Source organism: Capra hircus, chromosome 13, assembly GCF_001704415.2.
Source record: "Capra hircus breed San Clemente chromosome 13, ASM170441v1, whole genome shotgun sequence".
Taxonomy (NCBI): domain Eukaryota; kingdom Metazoa; phylum Chordata; class Mammalia; order Artiodactyla; family Bovidae; genus Capra; species Capra hircus.
In genome coordinates this window covers 65,483,044-65,506,502 of record NC_030820.1, presented here as the reverse complement: position 1 = coordinate 65,506,502, position 23,459 = coordinate 65,483,044, and the positions used below count along the sequence as shown (strand labels likewise).

The 23,459-nt window shown below is 47.2% G+C and overlaps 2 protein-coding genes and 1 non-coding gene across 10 annotated transcripts in view; 1 reads left to right on the top strand and 2 right to left on the bottom strand.

Annotated features, from left to right (window-relative positions):
* Positions 1–22,339, top strand: part of SAMHD1 (SAM and HD domain containing deoxynucleoside triphosphate triphosphohydrolase 1) — a 66,848-nt gene extending 44,509 nt beyond the window's left edge. Inside the window, exons 14-16 of one of the 4 annotated variants that reach the window (XM_018057823.1) lie at positions 4,876–4,980; positions 5,516–5,653; positions 22,118–22,339. In XM_018057823.1, coding sequence (XP_017913312.1) covers positions 4,876–4,980; positions 5,516–5,653; positions 22,118–22,174 — 300 coding nt within the window. In that variant the 3' untranslated portion in view covers positions 22,175–22,339. Of the gene's footprint in view, positions 1–4,875; positions 4,981–5,515; positions 5,654–9,465; positions 11,587–18,379; positions 18,884–22,117 lie in introns of those variants that run through there. The other 3 variants (XM_018057822.1, XM_018057821.1, XM_018057824.1) reach the window with 3 other exon arrangements.
* On the bottom strand, positions 11,226–23,196 carry TLDC2 (TBC/LysM-associated domain containing 2). Of its 5 annotated transcripts, XM_018057826.1 has the most exons (7): positions 23,011–23,196; positions 20,771–20,848; positions 18,880–19,041; positions 17,596–17,748; positions 17,348–17,443; positions 13,589–13,662; positions 11,226–12,743 (listed from the first exon to the last, which is right to left on the bottom strand). In XM_018057826.1, the coding sequence occupies exons 2-7, from the start codon at positions 20,801–20,803 to the stop codon at positions 12,608–12,610; spliced, it is 654 nt and encodes a 217-aa protein (XP_017913315.1). In that variant the 5' UTR covers positions 20,804–20,848; positions 23,011–23,196; the 3' UTR covers positions 11,226–12,607. The 5 variants fall into 5 exon arrangements, with proteins under 5 accessions (XP_017913315.1, XP_017913317.1, XP_013824360.2 ...); XM_018057828.1 differs by lacking the exons at positions 17,348–17,443; positions 23,011–23,196 and having other exon boundaries at positions 20,771–21,312; XM_013968906.2 differs by lacking the exons at positions 20,771–20,848; positions 23,011–23,196 and having other exon boundaries at positions 18,880–20,741.
* Positions 19,561–19,632, bottom strand: TRNAE-UUC. The gene has a single exon. It is a non-coding gene; the product is annotated as a tRNA-Glu (tRNA).

The window sequence follows — 23,459 nt, the reverse complement described above, 5'->3', positions numbered from 1 at the left end:
TATAAGGTGAAAAAAATTTTTTTAAGATTTTGTGATAATAAAGATATGTGATAATGGAAGTGTAAATTGACACAAGATATCAAACTTGGGTCAATTTTAACTGACCTGGCAATTTCAGTCTGGAGGTTTGTCCTAAGGAGATAATCAGTTTTGCACCAAAACACAAATTATTTATTGTGGCATTATTATAGTGTGAAATTTGAGGGAAAGTGTATATGTCAGTGGAATAATGCAAGCATTAAAAGTTGTTTTTAACATGGAAAGATGTTTATAATAAGTGAAAAAAGTACATACAGAATTATTTTTTTTTATTACTTTTGCACCTTTAAATTTATATACATGTGTGTATACAGTGAACACACTGAAAAATCCTAGATATATTAACATTGTTTGTACCTGGGTGGTAGAATTGCAGGTGACTTTTTCTTATAGTGAGTGTGGTATAAGAGTTTCATAATCAGAAAAAATAACTATCCATTTTAAGATGGGTAAAGCCCTTCTATATTCTGAGAAAGCAAGTAAAATTGCCAACTATGTCTTATCGTGTGTTTGCATTCCAGTTTTAGTTTTACAGTGTGATATATTTATGTGGTTCATTTTACCATGCGTGACTCCTTTTAAGACTGTGAGTAGTAATTTTATGATTATCTAATGGGCTGTAAAACATACTTTGCTAGTTAGAATTAAAAATATGTAGTTGTTGGTCTGTAGCTACTTTTTACTCTTGAGTCCTTGGTTAAAAATGGGATTTCTGAGACTTCCCAGGTGCTCCAGTGGTTAAGAATTTCCCTGCCAATGCAGGGGACAGTGGCTCGATCTCTGCTCCAGGCAGAGTCCGCATGCCACAGGGCAACTAAGCCCGAGCACCACAACTACTTGAGTCCACGCTTTAGAGCCCACAAGCCACACCTACTGAGCCCGAGAGCCCTTAAAGAATGGGATCTCCAACTACTATAACATTGCCCTCTGGAAGAATAACTGTTTCATCAAATCTGCTTAAAGGAGGAATTTACAGTACATTGTAGAGAAAATGAGGATTACCTTTTATTCCAATTCTAAAGCCAAGGAAATAAATACCTACGAGCTAGGAGCACTTGTAAAATGGTTGAAAATTAGATTAGTATTCATGCCTCATTGTGGTGGGTAAAAATGTCAAGGCTGCATCAGGTCTCTCGCACATGGCACTACACGGAGGCCTGTGACAGCACCAGCCCTGGGATCATGGGGAGGACTGAGGAGCTCTCCCTCATGTCAAAGGGGTGCAGCTCTCAGAGCCAGTGGACCACACAGAATGGGAAGGCCAGCCGTGTACTCCAGACGCTGGGCTCACCTCTGGCCCACAGCTGAATCTCAGATGTCCACGCTTCTCACAGGGAGCAGCGCCACCAAAGCTCATATACTGGTTTTCTTCTGTCACCACTCACAGGATAAGCCCCTCTTATCATCTGTTCTCTCTCTCTTTTTTTTTTTTCACTGTCCTCGCCACATTACTCTATTTCTTCCTGTTGTTTCACCTCCAGTTTCTTCCCTTGTCCAGAACTTGTCCATGAAGCCCTTAGGAATTTCCATTCCATAATTAATGCACCTGTATCTTCAGCCTCCTCACGATCTCTTTGCCTTTGTTGTATGCAGCCTGGTGTCCCCTGAGAACCTTATTCCCCTGCAGCTCTTTCAGGAAAAGCACATTGCTCAGGGTCAGGAGATCTTCCTGGTCATCAGTCCTTTTGTCCCCTACTACCATCTCCAGACCCCATGCAAGATCCCTGTTCCTCTGAGACTGCCATCCTTAAACCAGCTCCTGTCCTCTTGGTTGAAGATTTTGGTATGGTTTAGAGCCTTCCACTCACTCCAGTTCCTGACATCATCTTTAGAGGCTTCATAGTCCCACGACACCAGCTCTTATCTCCTTATCCTCATCCTCAATGACCTTATCCCCTCCACCTCAGCCAGCACACTCAGCAGATTATGTATTCTGAACCTTATTGACGTTGAAAAAGGCCCTTCCTCTAAAATTCACTAGTTTAAGCATCCCATCTCTGTCCACAGACCCCTTTCTTTCTTCCTTACTCTCTTGTTCCTAGCTCACTGGGAACTTTGGTTTATTGTTTCCTCCAGCTTGTCGGCTTACCTTTCCTGGGTACCATGGTCCACTCCATAGTCTCCCCTCTTGCCTCTCTTAACAACCAAACATCTAAGAGTTGTCTTCTCTCTTTTATTTCTCGACTTCTTTTTTGTTTTATTGCTGTTTGTTTTAAGCCACGCCACGTGGCATGCGGGATCTTACTTCCCTTACCAGGGACCCAACCTGTGCCCCTACAGTGGAAGCACAGAGCCTTAACCACTGGACCATCAGGGAAGTCCATTTTCTCTACTTCTGAACCGCTTTTCTGTCGCCATCACTATACAGCTCTACTCGTTTTATTGCCAGTCATCTTATTGTACTTGGCATGTATTGCAATATCTGCAAGGTCTAGGCCTGTATTAAAACTACTCACTAAGACCACCAGTGACTTCAGTGCTGCGAAAACTAGCAGACAAGTTTCTGTCCTTTGTGCCTCAGAGCTGTTTCTTCTGCCTAGAATTCTTTTTTTTTTTTTTTTCCTACCTAAGCCTGGTTATACACAGAATACACAGAAGAACTGTACAGAAAAGATCTTCATGACCCAGATAATCACGATGGTGTGATCACTCATCTAGAGCCAGACATCCTGGAATCAAGTGGGCCTGAAAACATCACTACGAACAAAGCTAGTGGAGGTGATGGAATTCCAGCTGAGCTATTTCAAATCCTGAAAGATGATGCTGTGAAAGTGCTGCACTCAGTATGCCAGCAAATTTGGAAAACTCATCAGTGGCCACAGGACTGGAAAAAGTCAGTTTTCATTCCAGTCCCAAAGAAAGGCAATGCCAAAGAATGCTCACACTACCACACAATTGCACTCATCTCACACGCTAGTAAAGTAATGCTCAAAATTCTCCAAGCCAGGCTTCAGCAATACGTGAACCGTGAACTTCCTGATGTGCAAGCTGGTTTTAGAAAAGGCAGAGGAACCAGAGATCAAATTGCCAACATCTGCTGGATCATGGAAAAAGCAAGAGAGTTCCAGAAAAACATCTATTTCTGCTTTATTGCCTATGCCAAAGCCTTTGAGTGTGTGTATCACAAGAAACTGTGGAAAATTCTGAAAGAGATGGGAATACCAGACCACCTGACCTGCCTCTTGAGAAATCTGTATGCAGGTCAGGAATCAACCGTTAGAACTGGACATGGAACAACAGACTGGTTCCAAATAGGAAAAGGAGTACATCAAGGCTGTATATTGTCACCCTGCTTATTTAACTTATATGCAGAGTATATCGTTAGAAACGCTGGACTGGAGGAAACACAAGCTGGAATCAAGATTGCCGGGAGAAATATCAATAACCTCAGATATGCAGATGACACCACCCTTATGGCAGAAAGTGAAGAGGAACTAAAAAGCCTCGATGAAAGTGAAAGAGGAGAGCAAAAAAGTTGGCTTAAAACTCAACATTCAGAAAACGAAGATCATGGCATCCGGTCCCATCACTGCATGGGAAATAGATGGGGAAACTGTGGAAACAGTGTCAGACTTTATTTTGGGGGGCTCCAGAATCACTGCAGATGGTGATTGCAGCCATGAAATTAAAAGATGCTTACTCCTTGGAAGGAAAGTTATGACCAACCTAGATAGCATATTCAAAAGCAGAGACATTACTTTGCCAACTAAGGTCCATCTAGTCAAGGCTATGGTTTTTCCAGCGGTCATGTATGGATGTGAGAGTTGGACTGTGAAGAAAGGTGAGCGCCGAAGAATTGATGCTTTTGAACTGTGGTGTTGGAGAAGACTCTTGAGAGTCCCTTGGACTACAAGGAGATCCAACCAATCCATTCTGAAGGAGATCAGCCCTGGGATTTCTTTGGAAGGAATGATGCTAAAACTGAAACTCCAGTACTTTGGCCACCTCATGAGAAGAGTTGACTCATTGGAAAAGACTCTGATGCTGGGAGGGATTGGGGGCAGGAGGAGAAGGGGACGACAGAGGATGAGATGGCTGGATGGCATCACTGACTCGATGGACGTGAGTCTGGGTGAACTCCGGGAGTTGGTGATGGACAGGGAGGCCTGGCATGCTGCAATTCATGGGGTCGCAAAGAGTTGGACATGACTGAGCGACTGAACTGAACTGAAGCCTGGTTAATTTCTACTCACTTTTTTAGCAAAATCACTTTTCCCAGGAGAATATTTCTAGTCATTGCCTAGGATCCCCAGACTACTAGGTTCTTGGGTCACAAAGTTTCATAGCACCATTTGCTTTCCCTTGGTAGCTTTTTTTTTTTTTTTTTTTTTAAATTTTTTGGCTACACAACCATACAGCTTGCAGGATCTTAGTCTTCTGACCAGGGATCAAACCCAGGCCCCTAGTAGTGAGACCACCAAGTCCTAACCACTGTACCGCCAGTAAATTCCCAGTAATTACTTTTATAATTATTTGTTCTACCTTAGTCTAGGCCATGTGGTTTGTAGGGGCTGCGATTTTATCAAACGTCCTTGTATCTCTGTACAACAGTGCCTGGCACGTGTCCGTCACATAGTGGATATTGACTTTATACACTACTTATGTTGAAAGCACAAAATGTCTCTCCTCACTCCACCCAGACTTCAAATCCCTATGGGTCATGCACCAGGACATGGGTCATGCGCTAGGACTACTTTTCCTCCACAATGAGCCACTCCAGCAGGGCTCCTACTTCTCCAGAGAGTGCAGCTTTGTTTCTTGTGATGCCCTCGCAGTCCTGAATTTAATTCTCATTGCTGTTATGTACATGATCGCTCATTTATTGCTTGTATTAAGGTTATCAACATGGATTATGGGATGGAAGACAAGAATCCTATTGATCATGTTCGCTTCTATTGTAAGAGTGACCTCAGCAAGGCAATCATGATTACTAAAAACCAGGTAACTACTTATAGTGGCATTTGGCAAATCTTTGTAGTAAAGTTGCATTTTACATGCAGGTTAGGCTCTGAAGTCAATGTATACAGTTTTTAAAAAAAGAAACAGAAACATTTTTAAAATTAAAGTATACATGATTTTCGTAGACTAGACCATCTTAACAGCCAGTTTTTCCTGTTTGCTGAACTTGAAGAAAGCTCTGTTTTTTTGGTTTAGAAGGTAATTTATAAGTCTGGTGGGACAGGAATATCATATGGTTGAAGTCATCTAATTTAAATGTGCTTCTGTGAGAGAGTCTGTAGTCTTCATATAATTACATCATGCAAACCTTTTGTCTTTTATTAATGGACATAAAATTATGGGACATCTTGCAGCGTGACAGTTACCCTGAATTCTTTTCTTTGGATTATCATTGGTATAAAATACCAAGACAACGTGGTGCGTTTAATACCACATCGAGCACAGAGCTTAGGAACAGCTGATCTCTCCTGAGCATGTGAGTTCAAGGTGACAGTGAAATCTTTCCTTCTTTAAAAAGGTTTCTCAGCTTTTGCCAGAGAGATTTGCTGAGCAGCTGATTCGAGTTTACTGTAAGAAGACAGATGAAAAGACTCTGTTTGCTGCACGACAGCACTTCGTCCATTGGTGTTTAATCAGTAACTTCACCAAGCCACAGGTGGGTGACTTATTATTCACATACGTCATAGAAATTTTTAAGTAAAAACCACAAGCAATCTTTACTTCCCTCTGAAAAGTTCTTATTTAAATGATGGTCGTTTGATGAACTTACTTACAAGACAGAACCAGACTCACAAACTTAGAGAACGAACTTTTGGTTACCATGGGTGAAGGATGGGGGCGGACGGGAATAGTTAGGGAGTTTGGGGTTGACATGAACACACTGCCATATTTGAGATGGATAACCAGCAAAGACCTAGGACCTTCTGTATAGCACAGGGAACTCTGCTCAGTATTAGTAACAACTTAAATGGGAAAGGAATTTGAAAATGAATAGATACATATTTATGTATAACTGAATCACTTTGCTGTACACCTGAAACTGACATAGCATTGTTAATCAACTATACTCCAATATAAAACAAAAAGAAAATAATAGTCATTTGACTTGATTTGGGGGGAAAAAAAAGTTTTTCCACATTAAGCTTCCCTTTTAATCTTTTGATTTAATTAGTTTTAAGGTTGGAGTATAATTGCTTTACAATGCTGTGTTTCTGCACGATTCAGCGTGAATCAGCTCTATGTAAACGTAAACCCTGTCTCTGGAGCCTCCCTCCCGCTCACCCCCATCGCACCCGCCTAGGTTATCACAGAGCACTGAGCTTAACTCCCTGTGCTCTACAGCAGCTTCCCACTAGCTGTCTGTTTTACACCCTGGTAGTTTTGCCAGTCAGTTTATTGTACTTTGCATGTATTGAAATATCTCCAAGGTCTCGGCCTGTATTAAATCTACTCTCACTGAGACCACTAGTGACTTCAGTGTTACTAAAACTAGCAGACAAGTTTCTGTCCTTTGTGCCTCAGAGCTGTTTCTTCTGCCTGTAATTCTTTGGTTTCCTACCTAAACCTGGTTAATTCCTGCTCACTTTATTAGTAAAATCACTTTCCCAATGCTGAGTAAACTCAGCATTCCCAAACTTGTAACCTATTTAAATTCACTAGTTGCCAATCCCATAGAGAATGTCGTTGAAATGGTCCTTTATTGACCTGCATGTGGTGGATGCCTGGCACAGAGAACATTGATAGCTGTTGATTGAACAAATGACTTGTAGGTAGGTCGGAAGCAGCGTTCTGCTTCCTGGTCTAGTACTCTCTGTCACAGCACCCTACCTGCTTTCCCCCCCAAGCATTGGATACTGAAGGAAACAAAAATGAAAGATTAGATGTGAAAGAGTAGCCCAGTATATCAGATCTTTGTCAAATGCCAGAGGGAGGGACACGGGGAAGTCTTTTAGTATTCAGGGTTGAGAGAGCTGTCAGGTAGGAGGGAGGATTCTTCCAGATCCGAAAGCTGGATTGTGTTTGGATGAGTAGCAGAGAAAAATGAGAGCTACACAGAAACGAAACTGGAACAAGTCGGGTGTGTTTGGGAGCTATGAAGAGACTAGTCTGACTGGAGGAGAAAAGTCTTATTGTTGAGGTGACAGGGGAAACAGAAAGAATCGGCTTGATTGTGGAGAAGCACTGGTAATCAGCTAAGAGTTATTCTTATGCACAGTCAGGAGAGAGTATTCAAGACTTACCGTGCTGCTATAACTATTTTCTTTTAACAATCTTATTTATGTGTTCTAAAATTTAATTTTATTGATTTATTTTTGGCTGCACTGGGCCTTCCTCGCTGTGCATAGGTGTTCTCTAGTTGCAGTGAGCAGGGGCTACTCTTCATTGCAGTGCACAGGCTACTCACTGCAGTGGCTTCTGTTGTGGAGTGCAGGCGCTAGGTGCCCAGGCTTCGGGAGTTGTGATGCACCCGCTCAGTAGTTGTGGTGCATGGGTTCAGTTGCTCCGTGGTATGTGGGATCTTCCAGCCCGGTCCAGGGATTGAACCCCATGTCCCCTGTATTGGCAAGCAGATTCTTGTCCATTGTACCACCAGGGAAGTCCCTGCTGTAATTATTATTTACTTCTGGGCTTTTATCTCTAGCTAGACCCGTGGGAATATAGGAAGTATGTCCATCTTAAGAACTATAGCTTCTAAGGAGATTAAACCCCTGATGAGAAAGGAAGACTCGAGCGACAGATAGACTGGCACGTGGAGAGACTGGAAACAGAGAGACAAGAGGCTACTCAAGTTCAGCTACTCAAGTTGGACCCTAAGTCCTGATACATTCATTCAGGGAATGAGTGTTCCCCCAGGTCCTGTGTCCGGGACCAGGCTTGAAACAGTATCTGAGACAGTTCCCAAGGGTCTCGCTCTAGTTGGGGACAATAAAAACTCGAGTAAATAATAATCACAGTAGTGCATAAGTACTTTGGGGTCAGAACAGTGTGTACAGTCTTAGAGGAGCAAAAAGGTGAAGGGTTTATGCCAGAGTTGGTTGGTTCGGAAAGACTCATTTAAAGAAGGACTTGGAAAGACTTCCCTGGTGATCCTGTGGTTAAGAATCCACCTGCCAATGCAGGGGACATGGGTTCAGTCCCTGGCCTGGGAGGATCTCACGTACCATGGGGCAAGTAAGCCCGTGCACCCCAATTACTGAGCCAGTACCCCAATTACTAGAGCCCACACTCCACAACTAGAGAAGCCAACACAATGAGAAGCCCGTCCACTGCAGCTGGAGAGTGGACCCCACCCGCCACAACTAGAGAAAGCCCGTGTGCAGCAACGAAGACCCAGCGCAACCAAAAGTTAATTAATTTTTTTAAAAACGGCTTGGAAGCTGAGACCTGAAGGATGGATGAGGAGTCAGCTGGATAAAGGGGGTGGGGGACTGGAAGGTGACAGAAAACGAGGTGCATTTAGGGGTGAGATCTGGGCTCTGTGCATAGTCCTATAAGCCAGGAGCCCCAGAGCAATGGGTGTTTTAAGCAGGAAAGTGACACATTCAAGTCAGTGTTTACAGCAGAGTCACGGCCACTGTACCCGACCAGAGGGCTCATAGGAGAAGCACCTTGACTTCTCTGCCCACCCCTCTTCCAGTCTCCCACCAGTGCCTCCCACTAGCCCAACCTGACTAGAGGCCAGTAGGCAGGGGAGCTGGGAGATGTGGTTCACAAGAGCAGCTCCTGTTATGCAGAGCAGGGCAGAGGGAGGCGGAGAGCAGATCTGAGAGCAGGTAGGCATGTGAGGCCCACAGTGTTCCCCACGAGCCTTCTCTTCCTCGTGCAGTAAAGCCTCTGACAGTCCTATACCCTCATGTAGCCTAGAGTATCCAGCCACGAGTTCAAAACCAGTTCAGGATAGAGTCAGGCGTTAGAGGGCCTAGCTTCTTACACTCCCTGATTTCCAGTCATAGTGTCATCTCACTTTGACACGAGCCCTCGTTTTGGGTGGAATCTAGGAGGCTGAGGCCAAAGTGACAGCTTTGATTATGGAGCAAAGGTCAAGTTCCACAGGCACACACTATCTTTCCCCCTTTTTGCCATCCTGTAGACCTGGGCCATTTGTTACAGGGGAGACTAAGAAAGAGGGTCCAGCAAGGGTCCAGCACATTCCATCTTTCCCTGGAAAACCAGGACACAAGAGCAGCTCCTGACACAAGTGCGTCCCCGGAAGCTGCATGAAGGGAAGGGGTCGCCGAGCCGGGCCACATGCTGCTTCTGGCCATCTGTGAAAAGAACTGGCGTGGTGGCTTTTGCTTTGAAAGCTCTTCCCTTCCCAGGACCGTGTGTCTCTAATTAAGCATGTACACCATCCGGGGTTTCCCAAGAATAAGTGTGTCCAGAAGCAGGCTGTCTGTAGGACGAGGATATGTGTGCCTGAGACATTCGCTCAAAACCACGAGAACTGGCTTTTTTCTCTATTCCTAGTTACTCTGTCTTTGACAGGATGGTGACGTTGTAGCCCCGCTTATAACACCTCGGAAATTGGAGTGGAATACAGCTGGCACCCAGGAAGAGGCCAAAAAAGCCAAAACCCAGCTTTTCCCAAGTGACTCAATGTGAATGTCTGCACTCAATTGTTTATGAAAAGCCCCTCCCCATCCCCGTTCCCTCCTCCCCCAGCACAATTAATTTAGGGAATTTGATCATAGAGGTCTACAAACGGAGCGACAGCTAGTGCTTTTTATATCTTGAATGTACGCACATACTAAGTCATTTTTATCCAGAGGAACAGGTATTAGGCAGACCTTATTAACATGAGCTATGGAAAACGCTGCCTTGCCTCTTTTTAATATTAATCAAAGACTTTCTTCTTTAGCAGTCTATTTTCTTAGAATTAACAGCTTTTTAAAGTACTTTGAACTCTTATGACATAAGATTGTTTTTTTAAAAATTTTGGAAATAAGACAAAGGCGCACACTTGAATTTGCAGTTAGGGTTGTCATGAACAGCCGTGGGTAAAGCCAGGATGTGAAGTCCCGGCCCTCTGAGGAGGTGCCCATCACCCTGAATTTGAAGCTAGCTTTCCTTGAGTGATTGCAACATTAGTGAAAGGCACCTCCCCTCACCCTTTTAGCCCCCCATAAACTGCCAGGTTGGGGTCAACAGTATAGGAGGGCCACGAAGGGGCTCAAGCTCTTCAATGAGAGGCCTGATTGATTTGTTGAAAAGATCTGAGGGTGCTGGCCTCCTCTGAAATGGGGCATAAAACTGTCTTATAGGAGACCCCCTAGCTCCAGGAGCAGAGGGACTCCCCAAACCAGGCTGTCCTCTGGGTCAGCTGTGGCTCCAGCCCTTGTGGGTTTCTTTCTCTCCTGAGTGCTCACTGCCCCCTCCCTGAGGGTTCCACCACTGCCCAGCCTGGAGAAAGCAGCTCCCCTCCCCCGACTTGGGTGCTGATCGGAGGCCATCGGAGGAACCACCCTCAGGGCTGCTCGAGTTGGGGCTTCATTTTTGCCAGTTTAGTGCATTTGATGAGTTTCAGGGCAAAGACTGGCTGCCTATGCTGAGACAAAGTGATTTACCCAGTGAATTCCAGGTTCCTCTTTGTGTCTACCTCCAGCAGTGGAGTAGCCACCACTGTGGTTGAGCAGTGCTCCTGAGCTAAACAGAGTCTGGAGTTAGAGCTAAATCCAGCAGCTGCCAGAGGCAGGGCCACGGGGAGTGCAGTCGTGAGCCCTGACATCCTGTACTTCACCATACCCTTACAGAAGCCTCCCTGGCAGCCTGGGCGTGGGGAGCCAGCCTTGGCTCTGGGTCAGAGCAAGAGTGAGCGGGGAGGAGCTCAGCCTGCAGGGCAGAAGATCACCCCCAGCATCTTGGGGGTACTGCCACCGTCCACTGTGTAACCAGGTGCTCCTCTGTTGACACTAGGGTGACAAGCGTTTGGAACGTCTGCTGTTCTGCTCTGTCACCCCTCTCCCACCCCCAGTAGATAATCAAGTTGACCCTAATTCCTAGAGTAGTTAAAACCGTGCTCCTTTCCCACCACAATGCCGTGTGATGGGGATGTGGATACAGTGGGCTCCTAGAAGCCCAAAGAAAGTGGTCATGGTACCAGGTCATGTCTGTTTTGGCCACGGTGCTTCCAAAACGTCCAGTGGGGAGAATCCGCCACCTCAGACTTCATGTGTCCAGGCCCAAGGTCAAGAATGTAATGTTTCTCTGCAAAGATTGTCTGATTTTTGCCACACCTCCATTTACATCATTGTTTTACTCTGGAACTTTGTCATCTCAGAGTGTATCACGGTGCTCTCTGAGCAACAACTTGAATCTGTTTTGTTTGCGTCTTTTGTTACTTTTTGGCAGCTGCACTTTATGCTGTTTGCAACTGTTTTAATTATGGGAACCACGTGCCATTGACAAGGTTGAATTTTTCTTAAGAAGCATCTTCACTATTGGTATAAAAAGGGAGCCTTTAACAGCTTGGTATCTAGAGTTACCGAGCTTTGTCAGTAACTTTGAGAATGTAAATAAGACTGCAGGTTCAAGTGCCTGGTCGCTTCATCCTGGTGAGGGAAACAGCTGCAATAAAGCTTCATGAATGTATCTCTGTCTTGAAATCAGTGGTGTCTTCCTCAGTGACTTTCATACTCGTGTGCCCAATTTTGACCCTTTTGTGCAAAAGAACTGTGTTTGGTCTAGGAATGTGCCCAGATGTTTCTTTATACCTTAATACTGTGTTGGGTCTTCCAGAGGGGATGGTTTTAACAGGCCCTATGTTACTTCGTTTTCCTCATTCAATAATGGCAAGTGATGACCTGATAAAGAATCTTGTTCTGTCAGGGGGCAGGCTCTAGCATGGGTTATGGATTTTTTTTTTTTTTTTTTTTAGTTTTTCTAAGTCCTCTTTTGCCAGAAAAAATATCCTTCCTTTTTTAATCTCCCTGAATTCCCATCTACAGAATTTCAGCTTCTTAACCCAAATGTGCATATAGCTCATCTGCTACTTTCATATTTTCCCTGTGGAATTAAATAAGAGATCTTCAAGTACCCAGCATAGTGGTAGCAGACTGGTCAGTTTTCTGGGAAAAGAAGAATGCTGTTTTGGAATCTTTATTAATTTCACTGGTTGAGTTAGGTGTCTGTGGTTTGACAATATTCTTTAAATTAAAATAATGTCCAAAGCATATAGAGAAGAATCCCATTTTGTAAGAATCCCATATACCTCCTTGGAAAACTGTCTGGAAGGATATACATGAAAATGTTAGTGTTTTAGGGGGTGGTTGAATTGTAGGCAGTTTTAATTTTTTTACATCTTCTGGTTTTTCTACAATAAACACATATTAACTATGTACTCTCTAAAAGGATCATTTTCCTGAGGAATTTTGTCGTGCTCAGGTGAGGTATAACTGTCTTTTACTCCATCCCCTCTCCAGTAGAATGTGGCCTGTCTCCACAGCTGTCTTGGTCCTCAGGCGCCAAGAGGCTGCACTCAGTCACAGTCCACACCGGACACTTCTCCATCTGTGTTTCGGATGGAATGGGCTGCCCTGGGTGAGTGCAGCCTCGTCGGCATCCAGGGGCGGGTCTGAACACCTGTTGGCTCAGGAAGCTGCCCGCCGTGGCATCAGCTCAGGACCCAGGCCTCCAGCTCGTTGATGCAGAACTGCTCCTGCCGGGCCAGCACCTCATTGTTGAAGGTCGCACAGGGGTGGCTCCCCCCACGGTACAAGTCTCCATCCAACCACAGCCCAAAGTGGCCACTAAAGAGAGGAGAGTCTTGGCACAGCTCCCTCCAGCACTCTTCAGACCTGCCCCAGCAGCCTTTGGCCACACCATGACTGCTCTGCCTTAGTCTCATCTCTGAAACCAGTTTGTCCCAAATTGTTAAGGACTCACACATTGTCCTCCATGGGGTTTCAAGCTTTTTTTTTTTTAACAGTTCAGTGATTTTGATAAACATATACAATGGAGCAACCATCACCACAGACCAGTTTTAGAACCTTCAGAACATTAAGATGGCAATACCTTAACCAAAGGACGGATTCTCATAAGCTTGGACTTCAAGCCCAGAACACGTCAGACCAGGGCGTCCATTCTAGTCCCCCTAGCAAACCTAGGCTGGAGCTGGGAAGTGGATTACTGCGGATTGGCAGCGGCTGGTGGGGTCTGTGTCAGTCCATCTCTGTGGAGGCTATTCAGACAGCTGGGAGAGCGAAGCTAATCAAGCAGTGCTGTCTTCTGTGCCCTCAGGATAAGGCTGACTGCCTGAATATGCAGGTCACACCAGAGACAAGACTGACCTTGTGAAACACACTCCACTTCCCACCCCCAACACACACACACACACATGCTGTCACCAACTAAACACTTTGGGGGATACTTCATGCCATCCTCTCCTCTCAGTATCGACTTAGAGCGGAGTTTAGGGGGTTGGCTGGGGGGGCAGGCAGTGCCACAATACCTATCGAGAGGAGATTCTTGAAGGTTAACCAGCAGCCTCCCCCATTTTGTCTGGGGTAGCCTAACTCAGCATTTCCAGAGAGGGGAAAGGACCAGAGTACAGACCACCTCGAGACTCAAGACTAGGGAAGACTAGGACACGCACCTGCCACAGCCCATCATCAGAGAATCCAAGTCGCCTTTCACAAAGAAAGAGTTGCTTCCTGTCCACTTGAAGACCTGTGATAAGAAACCCCGTTATTGGCAGAGTCCTGCTCATGCAGTTTTACTCTGGACCACTGGGTGGCAGTGTGGTGAAGGAAACAACCTCTACGCCCCTACTAAGGCACGGGAACTACTCTAGGCTCCCAACTCTTGCAGTTTCTCTGTCTCCCTGGAGTTCACCTCCTCTTGCCCTCCTGTCTGAATTCCCACAGCCCCAAAGCCCTTCTGTTCTAGGAATAGACCAGAACCCTCTGAGGCTTCCTGCTTCCGAAGCTGGAGAGAGGAGGGGAAAAGTCCTCATCAGGAGCCAGGCCCTGATTCTACCATTAATTGTTTCCTCCTCTCACTGGAGTTAACACTAAGCCTGCACACCTTCGGTGCTATTTCACACCCAACAAGTGTTTCGAGCCCCACCCCAGAGAGACACCCTGACTACCACCAATTCTGTCCCTGCATCACTCCTTCCCGGATCACCGCCTCCTAATGGGTCTCTGCTTCCTCTGTCTCCTGCCCAGAAGCCCATGTGTGCTCTCTCAGTGAGAGAGATTTAATTTATTCAAAATTAAATCAGGGATTCCCCTGGTGGTTCAGTGGTATAGAATCCACCTGCCAGTGCAGGGGACATGGGTTCAATCCCTGATCCGGGAAAATCCCACTTGCTGTGGGCAGCTAAGCACCTGGAGCCAGTATTCCCCAACAAGAGAAGCCTGTGCACCCCAACTAGCGAGTAGCCCCTGCTCACTGCAAGCAGAGAAAGCCTGCGTGCAGCGACAAAGAGTGAGCAAGGCAAAAAATAATTATTTTTAAAAATCAAATTGGATATTAGCCCTCCTCTGCTGAAGCTCTCCAATGGCCCTGACAACGGGAATAAAATCCAGCATCTAACAACAGCCAAAAGCCCAGCGTGCTCTGCCCTGATTTTCTCTCCAACCTCTGTCCCCCTTTACCGCCTGCACTTCATCTACCCTGGCCCTTCTGTCCTGGGACACCTGAAGCTATTGCTGCTCCAGGGTCTTGCTGACCCCTCTGCCCAGAATGCTCTTCCCCCAGATCCTCAGAAGGCTCACTTCTTAGCTTTCAGTCGAAATGTCATCCCAGAGAAATTTAAAGTAGCCCTTGCTTCCTGGCCCTGTTCAGTGACATTCTGCCCTGCTAACATGTAAGTTCCATGAAGGCTGTCCCGATGCTGGCAGTATTCCTGAGACATGGTGTAGATGTTAAGGGAACAAATTATTCATGAGTCAATTTAGGACTTCCCTGGTGGTCCAACAGTTAAGGATCCACCTGCCAACACAGGGGAAACATTCGATCCCTGGTACAGCAAGATCTCGTGTGCCACAGAGCAATCAAGCCCACACACCACAACTGCTGAAGCCTCCACTAGAGCCTGTGCTCAGCAGCAAGAGAGATCCCTGCAGTGAGAACCCGAGCACGGCAGCTCAAGCGCAGCTAGAGGGCAGGCCCCGCTCGCTGCAGCTGGGGAAGCCTGAGCGCAGCAGCGCGGACCGAGCGCAGCCGAAAGAAATAGAGCACAGTTGTTTTTAAGTCAGTTTAGCTGATAAAAAGGTTTTTAAAGGGCTGCAAAAGTATAGCCTATGATTGCCTGTGATTAGTTGCAAAAAATGCTCTGAGCAACCAAAGGGTTTTTAGCAAGAAAACAAGACTAGTCGAAGATAAGCCCTGGGCTCAGAAGAGATAATATGAACAAGTGACCACAAAAAGGCAGAACTATTCAACTCCTATACTTTCCTCAAGGAACATGACCTTCAGACTTGAAGGAGGAAGATAAACATTGCTACAGAAAAAAATTTAAGATGATGCTTCTTGGAATAAGGGTCAAGGAACTGGTGGGAATTCATGAAGAATGCAGATGCCAGAAGACCAAAGACAGGCAAAAATTAACCAGTTTTTTGAAAAGATGAGATTTCATAAAAATAGCCTGGGAAGACTATAGCAATTGCCTAAAAAAAGAAAAAATCATTCCATTCAAGAGTTTTTTTTTGTTTTGTTTTGTTTTGTTTTTACATTTAGCAAAAGGCACTGTTTTAGGTACTGGATAGACCAGTGATGTAACAGACAAAAATTCCTGCCTCCTAGGACTCCCACTCTAGTGGCAGGAGGCAGGTAAATAAGTAAAATAAATAGTGTGTTAGCTGTGACAAATGCTTAGCAGAAAGAAGTAGAGAAGGGCAATAAGAGTTTCCAGCGGCTGGAGTGCTATAAATGTAAACAGCAGGGAGGGTCCTGCTGAGAGGGTGACATCTGAGCAGAGTCCTGAAGGAAGTGAGAACTGACTCACACGGACATCCTGTGGAGGGAACCTTAGGGAGAACAGCCTGTTTAAAGGCCCTGAGGTAGGAACAGTCTTGCTTGTTTAAGAACCACCTCCGAGGTCAGTGTAGGGAGAGGGAAAGTAGCAAGAAATGACATCAGAGAGAGTCCAGAAGACGTAGAGACTCGTAGGTTATTTTTAAGACTGGGGATTTGTCTGCTGGTCCAGAGGTTAACAATCTGACTGCCGATGTAGGGGATGTGAGTTCAGTCCCTGGTCGGGGAGCTAAGATCCCACATGCCTTGGAGCAACTGCCACAACTCCTGAGCCTGTGTCACAACTACAGAGAAGCCTGTGCACCACAGTGAAAGATCACACGTGTCGCAACTAAGACCTGATGCGGCCAAATAAATAAATAAAAATATATTCTGAAAAAATACTTTGGCTTTTCTCTGAGGGAGAAAAGAAGCCGTTGGTAGCTTGGAGCCAAGGAGTGATATGTTCTGACTTCATTTATTTTAAATATTTATTTGGCTGTGGCTGTGCCAAGTCTTAGTTGTATCACACAGGATCTTCAGTTGTGGCATGTGGGATCTAGTTCCCTGACCAAGAATTGAACCTGGGCCCCCTGCAGTGGGAGCTCAGAGTCTTAGCCACTGGGCCACCAGGGAAGTCCTTGACTTAGCTTTTAAAAGGCTCACTCCAGGTACTGTGATGACTGAAGGTGGAAGCATTAGGAGGCTATAGCAGGGACACAGGCAAGTAATGATGGTGGCTTGAACCAGGGTGACAGCAAAGGACATTGTGAGAAGCGGTAGATTCTGGGTAGAGATAGAAAGAGAAGGAGGAGCCATCAGGATTCGCTGACAGCCATCAGATGTAGGGTGTGAGAGAAACGAAGAAGGGCTCCAAAATCTTTGGTCTCAATGGCAGTAAAGACAGAGGTGCCATTCACTTTGCCAGGGAAGATGTCAGGAGGAGCCAACTTTCTGGGAGAAAGTCAGGAGATCAGCTTGGCAAAACCCCAGTCATGGTTGGACCCTCCCATCCACGCTGTCTGTGCTTGAACCTGACGAGCTGAATGTTGCTAGAGGAAAGCACACAAAAAAGGAATCAGCCCTGGGACTTCCTGGTGGTCTGGTGGTTAAGAATCCTCCCCGCAGTACAGCAGACATGAGTTCTATCCCTAGTCAGGGAACTAAGATCCCCCCTGCCACTGGGCAGCTAAGCGCATGAGCCACAACTACTGAGCCTGCCCGCCCTAGAGCCTGTGCTCCAAAACAAGAGAAGCCACCACAATGAGAAACCTAGGCACCGCGACTGGAGAGTCCCCTGCTAGCCACTAGAGAAAGCCTGCACATAGCAATGAAGACCCAGTGCTGTCATAAATAAATAAAAATTATTGATAAAAAAAAAAAAGAGCATCACCTTCAGCTGTGGAGAGAAGGAGAAGAGGAAGTTCTCGCCAGTACCATAGAAGCCTTTGCTGAGTCGAAGGGCCGAGGAGGAGAAGGCCCCAAACATCTGGAAGGAAGAGTCTGTAGCTTGCAGCCGGCAGGGAGCTGGAGATCCCTTCCAGGCTGGGGAGTCTGGGGCAGAGCTGGGGGTCGGAGAGGCCCCGGGGGAACCATCAGCCCTTAGTGGCAGTTCTCCCCGCAGCGCCCCAGCGCGCTCACCTGCCCGTCCTGGTCTCTCAGCACCAGCAGCACCGGCCCGCTGTGGCCCTCCATCTGCCTGTACAGGCTCTGCAGACTGAAGCCGTCCCTTGACGTGCAGAAGGCCAGGCTCCAGGAGTATCCAGTGACTCTTGGGGGTAGGTGGAGACTGAGCTGGGGACAGAGCAGAGGGTGAGCAAGGGCTCCCAGTCCTCCCACCATTGGTGCTCCATATCCTTGGGGTCCCAGGAGGACTAAGGTTAAACAGCCACCCCTCACCCAAGCCTGTGCTTTACAAGTTCGGTTCAGTTCAGTCGCTCAGTTGTGTCCGACTCTTTGAGACCCCATGGACTGCAGCACGTCAGGCCTCCCTGTCCATCACCAACTCCCAGAGTTCACTCAAACTCATGTCCATAGAGTCGGTGATGCCATCCAACCATCTCGTCCTCTGTTGTCCCCTTCTCCTGCCTTCAATCTTGCCCAGCATCAGGGTTTTTTCCAGTGAGTTGGCTCTTTGCATCAGGTGGCCAAAATTTTGGAGCTTCAGCTTCAGCATCAGTCCTTCCAATGAATATTCAGGACTGATTTCCTTTAGGATGGACTGGTTGGATCTCCTTGCAGTCCAAAGGACTCTCAAGAGTCTTCTCCAAGACCACAATTCAAAAGCATCAATTCTTCGGCGCTCAGCTTTCTTTACAGTCCACCTCTCACATCCACACATGACCACTGGAAAAACCGTGGCTTTGACTAGATGGACCTTTGTTGGCAAAGCTTTACAGGTTATGGAGTACTTTCTTGTTTCCAGGGGCGCCATGGAAACACCAATGAGCAGGAGGCCTCAGAGAAAGGGATCACTATTCCCATCTTACAGATGAGGACGCTGAGGCTCGGGGAGATGAAGCAACTTGCCTGAAGCCCACATGGGGAGGAAGTGGCAGAGCCAGGATTTGAACTCAGGTCAGGCCCATCATGGCCCCTAGCACCCAAAAACTAGAGATACTGACTGCCTCCTCCTAACTCCCCATCTCATCTTCCCATTCCCACCCCAGCTTTGGCCTCAGTTCCCAAGGACTGGTTCCACTTAAAGAGTCAGATTAGTTCACCATATCCTTAACCTCCTGGTGACGTGAAGAAGGTGGTGCTAGGATTACTGACTCATTTTATCAGAAAAGCCCAGCGAAGAGAAGTGAGTTGCCCAAGGTGACATAGTGAGCAGAGGACAGAGCAGGAGGGACCCCAGGCGTCCCTGGGTCTGGCTGGGGTGGGGCAGGACTGAAGTCTTTGTACCATGGACTGTGCCCGAACCTGACTCATTTCCGAGGCTCCCAGAACCTGGCTGGCCCCTGCCAGCTGGGGCACCACGGGTCGTTCGGAAACTGGAGCTGGGGCTGGGGTTGTCTCCTCCTCCTTTTCCTCCTCCTCTTCCTTATCCTCCTCCCCAGACAGAGCATCTTCCACCTGGCTGGGCTGTAAAGACACACAGAGGTCTGGTGAGTCGAGAGACAAGGAGACACGAGCTTCCACATGTCCAGAGCCTGAGAGCCTCAGCCACCTCATCACCCCTGCCCGGGCCCCTGCCAGTCCAGCCGGAGGAGGCTGTGAAGTGTCCACAATAGGCCAGACCCTGTCCTTCCCGCCAGCCAGCTCCCTCCCTGGCCCCTTCCAGCTACACCCACTGGATGTGGCCTTGGGCCCCCGAGGTTTGTCTTGCCTGGTTGCTCTGGGTCCAGAGTGGATGCCAGGGATTGTGTTCTAAGCTTTGGAGGCAGGAGAGAAGGGCAGGTGGCAGCTCCCAAACTGTGCATTTGTACATGAAATAACAATAATAATACAATAGTGGCTGAATATATGGTAAACAGGACACACTTGACTAGGCCCGAGTGAAATGCTTGGTGAGCATAATCTCTGAATTTTCCCAAGAATCCTAAGAAGAATGTGCTTCTTTTTTGTTTTTTTGGCTGTGCCACAAGTCTTGCAGGATCTCAGTTCCCCAACCAGGGATTGAACCTGGGCCTCCACAGTGAAAGCGTGGAGTCCTAACCACTGGACCACCAGAGAACTCTCCAGACTAGGCTTTTTATTACCCCCATGTTATTATCTCAAAGGAAGAAAGAAGGCCTTCTGAACTGGTGAAACAACACGTGTTTCTCATGGGTGAGACTGCACAGGTTCATATAAAATGCTCATTTAGGGCTTCCCTGGCAGCTCAGGGGATAAGAATCCACCTGCCAATGCAGGAGACACGAGTCTGATCCCCGGCCCAGGAAGATCCCGCATGCCGAGGAGCAGCTAAGCCTGTGCGCCAAGACTACTTAGTCTGTGCTTTAGAGCCCGGGAGCCACAGCTGCTGAGCCCGTGAGCTGCAACTGCCGGAGCCTGTGCGCCCTAGAGCCCATGCTCCGCAACAAGAGAAGCCACCACAATGAGAAGCCTGCGCAGCACAACCAGAAAGGAGCCTCTGCTTGCCACAACCTGTGCAGCGACAAAGACCCAGCACAGCCAAAAAGAAAAATAAACAAAAAATGCCCCGATAAAAAAATGCACATTTGTGTGAAGGTGTGTGATGTGTTGGCTTAAAATAGAGTTGTGTAGGCAAATCAGTGTGAGAAGGTATTGAATGCAACTTTGTATGTTACCTGTCAGTGTGTTTGTGGGTGTGAGCTGGGGTTGTGTTATATGTGAGTGTCAGTGGGCATGTATGTTGGTGTGTTCATTCATTCATTCATTTAATCACTGAGCTGCCACTCTGTACCAGAACGTGTGTGTGTGTGTGTGTGTGTGTGTGTGTGTGTATGCACGTGCACATGATGCCTGCACACAAAGACTTTGGGGCTTTTCATCAGGAGAGATCTCCTTGGGGAGAAGAGATGGACAGGACACTGCTTTCCTATTCCCCAGGTTCAGGCCTATGGAGAGAGTCCTAACTGGACAGGCTTCTGGACAGAGCTCCATCTGGCACCCACTCCAGGGAGGAAGGAATGGAGACAGTAGTCTGCTCCTTGAGGGCCCCGGAACCACAAGGCTGGGCGCTAAGGCCCCAGGTTCCTGAGTCCTTGCTCTGAGCCCTGGGCCAACTGGGGAGGGCCTCGGAAGGGGGACACCCAGCTGTATGCACCCTGGCCCAGGCCCCACACAGCCAGAGATCTCACCTCCCCTGCCTTTCCTGACCGACCCCCGCCCCAGCTGGGCCTCTTACCAGCCGAGTGTATCGCCAGCGGAGACTTCTCATTCTTCTGTCCGAGCCCAGCCAGGGGCAGTAAGTGAGCCTTCAGCCCTGCCAGGGAGGAGGCAGCGCTGGGTGAGACCTGGAGCCGAGAGGGAGGGGCCTGGGGCACACCTGGCTGGCTCCACACCCACCCAGCTGCCCTTTGCTCTCTCTCACCTGCCACTCACCTGTCATTCCCAGGCCAGCTTGTCCCTGAGTCTGTGAGGTCAGCTATGCTTGGCATTCAGGGCCATAGTTGCAGTTAGCAACTGATGCAGGTTAGCCATAAATTCTAGCTGTAATTCGGGCCCATAGACTGTAACCTTTGGGTGGCTGCCTGAGCTCCAGACGGGGTGTCTGGGGCCTTTACTTCCCTGTATGACCTTGCATAAGTGCTATATACCCCTGGGCCTCAGTTTCCCCACATATGACATGTGGAACCAGATTGTCTCAGAGGCCCTCACAAGACTGACAGCATGCAATTCAGTTTTCTCTCAAAGCTATTATAACAGAAGCTTGAAAAGGGCCAAGCTAGATCAAAAGAACAGATTTTTTTTAATAGTCATTTTTCTAATTAAAGAGCAATACATATTTACTATAGAAATTTGAGAAATTTATAAAAGAATAAAGAAAACTACAAGAATATTCATAATTCTACCTCTTAGAAATAAACTCTCAGCCCCTACAGGTTTATTTTGTCACCTTTTACATTTATAAATAGATCATACAGTGTGTTGCTTTATAAGGTGTTTTGTCAAGCTTAACAAAAGAAAAGTTTCCAATTACATTCAGTACCCTTTGAACATGTGATTGTTTTTTAATGTATTTATTTAATTTGGCTGTGCTGGGTCTTAGTTTCAGCACACGGGATCTTTTTTTGTTTATTTCATGTGGGCTCTAGTTCCCTGACCAGGGATTGAACATGGGCCACACACACACACACACACACACACACACACACACCCCACCCCGTGTAGGGAGTGTGGAGTCTTAGCCACTAGACCACCATGAAAGTCCCATGAACATGTGATTTTTAATGGCTGCATATTGTTTCATCACAGGATGTACATCATTTCTCAAGTGTTTGACATTGTTTGCTTATAATTTTCTGTGATTATAAGCAAAATTATAATAAACTTTCTTGTTCATAAATCTGATTATATTTTTTATGATAAATTTCAAAAGTTGAATAATGGATCAAAGGGTGTTCACACATGTTTTTCCAACTGTTTCCAAGGAGGCTTCCCAGAGCTTAAGGCTGACCAACGTCTGGATATCTTTCAGGAATCTCAAGGTAATATCTTTCTGATCATCATGTTTTACGTCCTTAAATTACAGATAAAGAAACTGCCACTCAGAAAGTTGAAGAAGGAGCTAACCACAGCCACAGGATAATATAACACAGTAAAAAGAGCACAGACTCTGGAGTCAGGGAGTCTAAATCCTGTGTGACCTTGGGCAAGTTACTTAACATCTCTGTTCTGTCTCCTTGTCTGTAAAATACTAATACCTGTTTACCTGATAGGGCTGTTGTGAAAATAAATGAAGGTAATGCCTGAAGGGACAACTCATTGGAAAAGACCCTGATGCTGGGAAAGATAGAGGGCAGGAGAAGGGGGCGACAGAGGATGAGATGGTTGGATGGTATCACCAACACAATGGACATGAGTTTGAGCAAACTCCGAGAGATAGGGAAGGACAGGCATGCTGCAGTCCATGGGGCTGCAGAGAGCTGACACGACTGAGCGACTGAACAATGCCTGAAGAACTAGGAGGCTGAACCAGGTCTCCATCCTCCTGTTCTGAGTTCAGTGAGATGACACACAGTGCCTGGTGTTTGGTGAAAAAGTGAAAGTGTTAGTCGCTCAGTCATGTCTGACTCTGCGACCCCATGGACTGTAGCCCGCCAGGCTCCTCTGTCCGTGGGATTCTCTGGGCAAGAATCCTGGAGTGGGTTGCCATTTCCTTCTCCAGGGGATCTTCCCAGCCCAGGGATCAAACCTGGGTCTCCTGCATTGCAGGCAGATTCTCTACCGTCTGAGCCACCATGGGTGCTAGATAAGTGGCAGTGCTTAAGGCCATCCCCCGACACTGCCTCTTTGGGAGATTCAGGGCTCAAATCACTGACAAGCGGCCACTCAGTCTCCACCCGAGCACCTTGGGGACAGTCACTTGGTCACTTGCAGGGGTAGGTAGCTCAGTGGGGCAGTGAAGGGCAGGAATGTACTCACTTTGCCAAGTCTCGACCTCTGGTGACCTCTTCCAGCTTGTCCAGCCTGATGGCTTCCCTAGTACATCTCCGGAATCCCACAGAGAAGGGGCCACTTCCCGAACCGACCCTGTCCACCTAGAGGTCTGTACAAAGCAGTTTTAGCTCTGTACCCTGGTTCTCTGGCAGACAGCTGTCACTTCTGCCCCAGCCAGGCTCCAGCCCTCCTCTCCTGGCTCTTATACCTGCCCAGAGGGTGGCATGCCCTGGCCCCGAGCCTGCTCCGGTTTCAGCCAGAAGGACCTGGCTGTGATTATAATCCATCAGAAACTCAAATCCCACAAACAAGAGCTTCTCACCTCGGGTCCCTGCTCTGCCCCTACCAGCCCAAAGAGGTGGGATTTACTGAACTCCTGGGCTCGTCCTGGAGCCTCTCACCCACAGCTACTGAGCGCCACGTGGTGCCTGAAG

Coding starts and splice junctions, on each gene's coding strand:
- TLDC2 (XM_013968906.2), bottom strand. CDS start 19,131: ATGAGGTGGCTGAGGCTCTCAGGCTCTGGACATGTGGAAGCTCGTGTC. Junction 13,663..17,347: donor CCTTCTCTCCACAGCTGAAG/GTGATGCTCTTT, acceptor TTCTTATCACAG/GTCTTCAAGTGGACAGGAAG. Junction 12,744..13,588: donor CTGATGATGGGCTGTGGCAG/GTGCGTGTCCTA, acceptor TCCTCTCTTTAG/TGGCCACTTTGGGCTGTGGT.